Source organism: Branchiostoma floridae, chromosome 2 (assembly GCF_000003815.2).
Source record: "Branchiostoma floridae strain S238N-H82 chromosome 2, Bfl_VNyyK, whole genome shotgun sequence".
Classification (NCBI taxonomy): Eukaryota; Metazoa; Chordata; class Leptocardii; order Amphioxiformes; family Branchiostomatidae; genus Branchiostoma; species Branchiostoma floridae.
In genome coordinates, this window is record NC_049980.1 from 2,307,407 (window position 1) to 2,315,234 (window position 7,828).

The window sequence follows — 7,828 nt, forward strand, 5'->3', positions numbered from 1 at the left end:
CATGGAATACTGGTAAGGGAAATTGGCCTGTAATTCTCAGGACGAATTTATGATGTCAAGTTTGAAGTTGTAAGCTGGTTGTTGAACAAAACAACTGTGAGGTAGTTAACAAGGTACTAATCAGTAACAGCAAGGAGCTTATATTGAAAAGGAGGTTGGACAGGCTTGATACCCCGCAGCGCGGTATTGTATAGACCCGCTAACTCCCGTGGCGGCCTTTTGTTTACGCCCTCCGGCGGTGCCGCTTTGATCCGATGTTGGGTTCAGCCGATGGCGCCATTTTTACCCGAGCGCCAATCAGAAGAGCCCGACTGTGACGTCACGCGTCCGAGCCTGGCCGAAGGTCACCCGAGGCTGAGATCGGCATGCCGGCAGTTTCCGCCGATTTCCTTATTTGGGAAGCGCGGGTGACGTGTGCAAAAGGCGGCATCATTTGGACAAGACGCTGACGGCCATTTTGATGTGTGTTTCACCGCTGTACGATCGACATGGGTGAGTTTATAAGCATTTTTGTGGATGCGTACGGGATTTTTTTGCTCGAAAATATGAAAAATGTTCTGTATTAAATGTCTCCATAAAAATTATTTAACAAATTTCCCACCGAAACTGACGAATTTCCTGGATAGTTTAATGCTTTGGTGACCCATTGAAATATTGTTTGTCGTTGGACTCAGTTTAGATTTACTGGACTCTGCGTTTGACTTTTGCTTTATTTTTGTGTCAGTACGGACTCCGTGGATCCATCACACTCATGGGCAGGGTGGGAGGTTATATGTACTAGCGACATGGGATTTTGTACACGATATTTTGATCATTATGCCTAATCGTTTGTAGTTCAACCCGGTACACGCGGCGACATCATATCCACTTGTTTATGTGACGTTAACGTTGTACAACTAGGTTTCCAGTCTTATCGAGTCCATGTTTGTGCTTTTCAGAAAACTACCGAGGAAGGGAAGACCACTAAATCGACGCCATAGTGGATACGGCCTTGCCGAAAAGGCCACGTAGTTCGGAATAAAATTTACGTATCTGAACCAAGAGTGGTAATCATCGTGTTCTGTTTTTAGTTAAATATAACGTTTCTTCTAAATAACGTCACAATAAGTGTTTCTTGGGAACCTCCGATCAAATAGTTCATACAATTTCTAGTCGGTATTCTGACTTGACGGTAGCGACGAATAAAGATTTCCCTCCCCCTCCCCATAGTCTATTTATTTCCGCTACGCAAGACAATTGTTGCAGAAAAGTATGAACTATCTTGAAGGTAAGAATTTTTGATGGTCTTAAAATACATATTATCGTTTAGAAAATGAACTTCTAGATGCAATACGTTAGTTTAAATGCAGTGGCAGTTAATAAAAAATTACATGTATTGTGACAGTGAGGTCAGCTTAGCTAAACCGCACGTATTACAAGTAAAAATGTTACTGCTATCGCTATCGCTAGTTCTGTGTTGTCTGCAAGACAGTCAGGTGCCTTCGATTCTTCAAGAACTTCTTCAAAATCACTCAAAACCCGTTTTAAAGTCACTGTTCCAGTGCGAGTTATCTTGAAAAAGACTGTAAACAAAGGACCCTTGCTTGCCGGCGTATGCAGATCGGGGGGTAATTAGCACCTCGACGCGAAGTTGTTACTTCGCACCTGAGGGGAACATCGCTGAATGAAGGCCAATTGTGTCCAACCTCCTTCTCAATATAAGCTCCTTGGTAACAGTTTTGTCTTTATATAACGTTATAACACAGTTTGTCAGTAGTCTGTATTACCAAAATTTTAGGCAAAAACAAGTGTAAACAACAACTTGGCTTTCCTTTTCTTCATTGTTCAATTTGTAGAAAACACACGTAATGCTACATTTTATTTTCTAAAACGAAACAACAGGTTTGAAACTGACATTCTTTTCAAGAAAAGGCGTCCTATAAAAGATTATGTCTTATTTCTTATGAGGGAACTCTTTTTCAATGAGGAATCAGACCTGATCTGTTATCTTGTTGAAACAAAAACAAAAAATAAATTATTAAATAAAACCAACAGATATTAACTCTAGATTGGATATCAACACATCAGGTGTTCTGGTCCGGACCTGTACCCGAACAATTTTACAGGTACAGGTTAACAGTCCTACTTGGGAGAAAAATCCGGGTGAATGCCCACGTATGCCTGCCTGACGCTGTGCTGGTAAAACTGCCTGAGGCGATTTAATCACTGATAGTAGCTAGTAGTACTAGTACTGTTTACCGCACGATTCATGTCCGGCTGGGTGACGTGTCAGTCGGTGTACATAAAACCCACCTTCCCTTCTGCTTCATGTTTAACCACATAACCCACAGAAACAATGGGCACTATGTAGATTTGATCAGGTAATCTGTGACAGGAGATATATGAATCAATCTTCTCAGGCCGGTCGGGCAAGTTTGACGTCAGTTCTACACCGCCCCCCTCCCCACCCTCACGCTAACGCGTACCCAGACTAAGCCAAACCTCACCTTTTCTTGCCTAACGCTCTCCAGCTGTTCTTGTGTCTCAAGGAGCTGTCCCTTAAACGCCTCCAGCTCCGTGTCTTTAGTAGAATATTTGGCCTTGCTGTCCTCCAGTTGTCTGTCCGTCTCCCGGACCCTCTGTATCAGAGCATCGTTCCGCTTCTCCAGGCTCGTCTTCTTCAGGTTGTACAGTCTCAGCCTGTCCTCCAAGTCGTTTACCGAGTTCCTGAGCTCACTGTTAGAACTGGCGGAGTTCCAGTAGTTGTATGCGAGGATACAGATGACCACAAGCAGGGAGACGACCAGGAACGGAGGGGACCGGCCAGAGCGCAGGTAACCTCGGCCATTGTGGGTGGACGCCATCTTGGAATTATTACACCAGACTGCTCATGCGCGAACACCTGTGTACAACACGCGTCACTGGAGGCCGTCGTTCGGAGGGGGACACCTGTACACATGCACCAGTCACTGGAAGCTGCCATGCGGAGGGGGACACCTGTACACATGCACCAGTCACTGGAAGCTGCCATGCGGAGGGGGACACCTGTACACATGCACCAGTCACTGGAAGCTGCTAGGCGGAGGGGGACACCTGTACACACACCTGTACACATGCACCAGTCACTGGAAGCTGCCATGCAGAGGACACCTGTACACACACCTGTACACATGCACCAGTCACTGGAAGCTGCCATGCAGAGGAGGACACCTGTACACACACCTGTACACATGCACCAGTCACTGGAAGCTGCCATGCAGAGGGGGACACCTGTACACACACTTGTACACATGCACCAGTCACTGGAAGCTGCCATGCAGAGGGGGACCCTATACACACACCTGTACACATGCAGCAGTCACTGGAAGCTGTCATACGGAGGGGGACACCTGTACACACACCTGTACACATGCACCAGTCACTGGAAGCTGTCATGCGGAGGGGGACACCTGTACACACACCTGTACACATGCAGCAGTCACTGGAAGCTGTCATACGGAGGGGGACACCTGTACACACACCTGTACACATGCACCAGTCACTGGAAGCTGCCATGCGGAGGGGGACACCTGTACACACACCTGTACACATGCAGCAGTCACTGGAAGCTGTCATACGGAGGGGGACACCTGTACACACACCTGTACACATGCAGCAGGGGGACCCTATACACACACCTGTACACATGCACCAGTCACTGGAAGCTGTCAAGGTGAGGGGGACCCTATACACACACCTGTACACATGCAGCAGTCACTGGAAGCTGCCATGCGGAGGGGGACCCTATACACACACCTGTACACATGCACACCGGAAGCTGTAGGGGGTGAGCGACCTTACACATCACCTGCCAGGGAAGGGTCACACCTGCACACATACACCTGTATACACACAACTGTCATTGTGAAGTTTTTGTGGGAGGTGTTTTCTACGCTTTTTGTAAGTTACAGATCAATAAATTCCAAATACTTGACAGGTGGGGTAATAGAAGACTGATCCACCAGTAGCCTTGCCCTCCCATCTTCATCAAAATGCAGAATGCAAAAGAAAAGGTGACTGACAGGCAAACTTTTGTCCTCTGATAGTTCAGCATTTATTTGTCACACGCAAAAAAACAACCATTGCAATCGAGAATGTCAGTTGTCAAAACTACCCAAATGTTCGAAACATCAACATGGCTTTTTATTGCTCTCAGTAAATGGCTCCACACAATAAAACACAAGTGCAAAATTACCATATGGGTAAATATTATCAGCCCATAGATATATACATACTATATACTCTCTCCAGTGGGCATTGATGGCACACAAAATTCAAAACATAGTTAAAAGGAATCTCATAGACTCTTCTGGATATAATGTTACTCTATCAATTCATAAAGCAATGCATTGGCACTAATATAAATGGAGGGGAATGGTGGGAAGTTCTCCATCAGAATTAATATTCACAACAAAAAGGTCACAACACAATAGCCAAGCAGCAGATTGTTTTTGCTGGTACATTCTGGTCTTTCCTGAGATCCAGAGTGGGTACTGTTAGAATTCCTTTACCGTTACAGATAACATGTCCAACCTCACTAAAAATCTGTTACTTTCACGTTCAGACCTTAACACCGTATAAGATACAGGCTATAGAAGCACCTTATGAAATCCTTTCTGGTGTGTTTTGACAAAACACAATGTAACAGAATGAAGATGAAGTCTTTCACCACAAAGTTTGAAGGTGGTTTAAGTTTCCAGTTACATGGTCGATTTTTCAATACATCATGCTACAAAAGACAGTCACGAATGTATGAGTGAGCGATTTGGAAGCATAGACAGTTATCATGAATCTTTTTCATCCAATAAATCAATGAAAGATGAAGCACTACAAGTTATTGATATTTCTGAAAAAACACACTGAATTCTGAAGTGTGTCTGAAGTTATTTAGACGATGAGAAGCTGATGGTGAGTTGACTTGGAGACGGTGGAGACCAGAGCTTACAGCCCGCGGCCATCGCCCTTGGGGATGAGCTTGTCGATGCTGCGCCCGCGCTCCAGCTCCTTCTCCATGCGGACCAGCAGATCCACACCGTCAATCACGATCTGCACCAGCTGGACCTCAGAGTTGCCCAGGCGGTCGGCATTGGAGATGTCGAAGGTGCCGCCCACGGCCGCGGTGTCCACGCCGCCGGTACCGCGCTTCTGCAGACGCAGGGCCTTCAGGATGTTCTCAAACCGCGGGTCCTGGACAGACAAGACACATGCACCGTCATTCTTTCCTGGTTACATTGCAGATAAATGTATTTGCATGGCAACTTGATTTATGCAGTTCAGTTACGATTACCATTATTGGGAACGACTACACATATAACAGTGGCAGCCAAGACTTTGATTAGCCTGGGTACCATCCTATTTCTACTGGGCCTCCTTACACTCCCTGCCCGGTTGAAATACTAAGTACATGTATGGCAGTGAGTGTAAGCAGCCCCGGTAGACATAGGGAACCCCCTGCCATAAACGATTACCATAATATCAGACCTACATGTAGCTTAGTTCGGGAAGAAGGTCACAGAACATCTGAGGAACCAGCAATAATTGTGCAGGACCAGTTCCAGGGCAATTTACCCCAACACAGGGGCGTTGCCCGCTACTATTCCAGATCGGGTTAGGGGTTAGACTCCTACCTTTGACACCCTGGGGATCTTGACGTGAACTCCAGCCCTCAGGCCTGTTCCCAGGTTAGATGGGCAGGTGAGGATGTAGCCCAGGTGTTCGTTCCACATGAACTCCCAGCCCTTGTTGTTAATCTGATTCTCCACCTGTGAGATGAGGTCATACCATAATAAATCAGTTGCATATATAAAGGACTGAGCTTTTCAAGGCAACAATTTCTGATTCCTACTTGACCTACTTTGACATGTTGACAATTACATGATCTGGATAACTTAACTAAAGGTGTGAAATTTTTGTAGACAGAAACTCTTGGAGGATAAATTAAATTGATTTATTCGTGCAAATCCAATTTGAATTGAAGTGCCCATTGCTGTAAGAGCACGCGCGTTTTGAGTTTATTGTACACTTAACTTTACAACCACAGCTAAACCAACAAAAGTAATGAAGACTGTACTAACGAACATCTGCCCTCTTAGCAAAAACATAGCTACTGTCAGTGTCAGGTGTTCATGATTGCTAAGGAAAGATAATGTGATAGAAGATACCATTGTCTTAAAATAGCTTCCTTAGAGATATAAAGCAATAGTGGGTGTTGGAAGAAAAAAATCATTGTGAACAATTATAGAATCTACTATAACTATAGTTGATGAAAGGTGTTTACATTTTCAGGAGTTGAGTTATGGAAATTTTAAAATGAATATTGAACTGTACAGATCTTGTTTAATAGTGTGTGTGTTAATAGTCATCTGGGCAACTGTGGGAATCGAATGCTTCTCATGATCAGATCACACGACAGAACGGACAAATGTTACGATATGCACAGAACATAATTATGTAAGTGAAGGGACAGTGAAGCAACACACACTTCTCACAGCAACAGCAATGTTCTGGATGGGTAAGGAGTGGGAAAGGACTTACTTTTGCACCAGTCTGGATAGTGGAGGTAACATGGAGGGTACAAACTTACCAGCTCCAGAAACTACATGACAACATTCTCTGTACGCAACAAGTGCTTTGTTCAATTGACATTCTGATGTCTGTCACCTTCCTCGGCACAATTTATGACTGTTTCACATTGCACTGCAGCATAGGTGTTACTGCTTAATGATGCGAATCTGAACGTATCTAGTTAGAATACATTAGTTAGAATAAATTTGTACATACATGTACATAGATATTAGATAGTGTAAGCAATGTGGTTCTAAAGCAGTGACACCCTCGCTACAGTGGAATGTGAACAAGTCACCAAAACATCAGTTGAACAAAACACTTTGTTGTGTACGAAGAATGTTGTTACTCATTGACTTACAATGTACCAACCTGATGAAACTATTCATGGAGTTCCAGTTGTTTCAGTAACTGCTACTTGGTGTACACTATATCTTACAACCTGATTATGTCTAACCTTTATCAACAAACATTTTATATAATAAATGCCTACTTTGTTTGTCATCTTTTTGTCATTTTATCATTTCCTTCCAAACATCCTTTAGTTTACAAGGCAGTCTTCCTCCTTTACCTCCCAGGACTCCTGTTGACCCTCTCTCTTTTATATACACACATGGCAGAGACTCAGTGTACTGTCCTAATGCTGGCCCACGTGTAAACCAGGTAAACAGTATTTAAATGTAAGTCCAGGAGTTTTGTCCATGATGTGGCCAAGGCTTGCAGCATAGAAACAACGCCTCTGAAATTATTGTGACCTATGAACAATACCTCGCTGAGTCCCTCAGAGAATCTGCGGAAGACACGCTTCATATTTCCACCCTTCTCCATGGAGATGACCCGGGTGTGGTCCTCCTCGTTAACCCACACCAGGAATGTCTTGTTGAAGTTGTGCCTGGGGAGAGGGGGGACAGACCATGCCGGAGGGGGGTAGAGGTGTCAGTGGGGGGGTGTAGGCAGACAGGGATGGTATGGCATGCAAAAGAGATAAAGGACTAGCTACATGCAGTATGAAAGAATATTTGTATCCAAATAAACTGGATTCAAACATAGTACAATGTACCAGAACTAAGGAAAGAAACAGAAGCGGATGTCTTCAGGATCTACAGGTACCAATGCTGAGAGGATGGAATGGCTGGAGAAAAGTTTTTAATGTAATGCAATTTGATAGAAAGAAAGAGTTTAAAGTACTTTATTATTATGATGGTGACCTGCAAAGATAAAGGTTTGAAATGAGAAAAGAGATTAG

At 44.3% G+C, this 7,828-nt stretch overlaps 2 protein-coding genes and 1 long non-coding RNA gene across 15 annotated transcripts in view; 1 reads left to right on the top strand and 2 right to left on the bottom strand.

Moving 5' to 3' along the window:
• The window catches only part of LOC118403543 (glutamic acid-rich protein-like), a 21,132-nt gene extending 18,236 nt beyond the window's left edge, over positions 1 to 2,896 (bottom strand). For 3 of the 8 annotated variants that reach the window (XM_035802335.1, XM_035802303.1, XM_035802287.1), the window contains exon 1: positions 2,487 to 2,890. In XM_035802335.1, the coding sequence (XP_035658228.1) occupies positions 2,487 to 2,843 (357 nt within the window). In that variant the 5' untranslated portion in view covers positions 2,844 to 2,890. Of the gene's footprint in view, positions 1 to 2,486 lie in introns of all 8 variants that reach the window. The other 5 variants (XM_035802326.1, XM_035802319.1, XM_035802295.1 and 2 more) reach the window with 4 other exon arrangements.
• LOC118403632 lies at positions 144 to 1,043 on the top strand. The gene is made up of 2 exons (XR_004829662.1): positions 144 to 492; positions 939 to 1,043. It is a non-coding gene; the product is annotated as an uncharacterized LOC118403632 (long non-coding RNA).
• Positions 2,897 to 4,048: 1,152 nt separating the features above from the next.
• LOC118403596 (creatine kinase S-type, mitochondrial-like) overlaps positions 4,049 to 7,828 on the bottom strand; it is a 20,532-nt gene continuing 16,752 nt past the window's right edge. For 4 of the 6 annotated variants that reach the window (XM_035802378.1, XM_035802371.1, XM_035802400.1 and 1 more), the window contains 2 exons: positions 5,646 to 5,780; positions 4,049 to 5,205 (listed from right to left, as the gene is read on the bottom strand). In XM_035802378.1, the coding sequence (XP_035658271.1) occupies positions 4,960 to 5,205; positions 5,646 to 5,780 (381 nt within the window). In that variant the 3' untranslated portion in view covers positions 4,049 to 4,959. Of the gene's footprint in view, positions 5,206 to 5,645; positions 5,781 to 7,350; positions 7,475 to 7,828 lie in introns of all 6 variants that reach the window. The other 2 variants (XM_035802362.1, XM_035802387.1) reach the window with 1 other exon arrangement.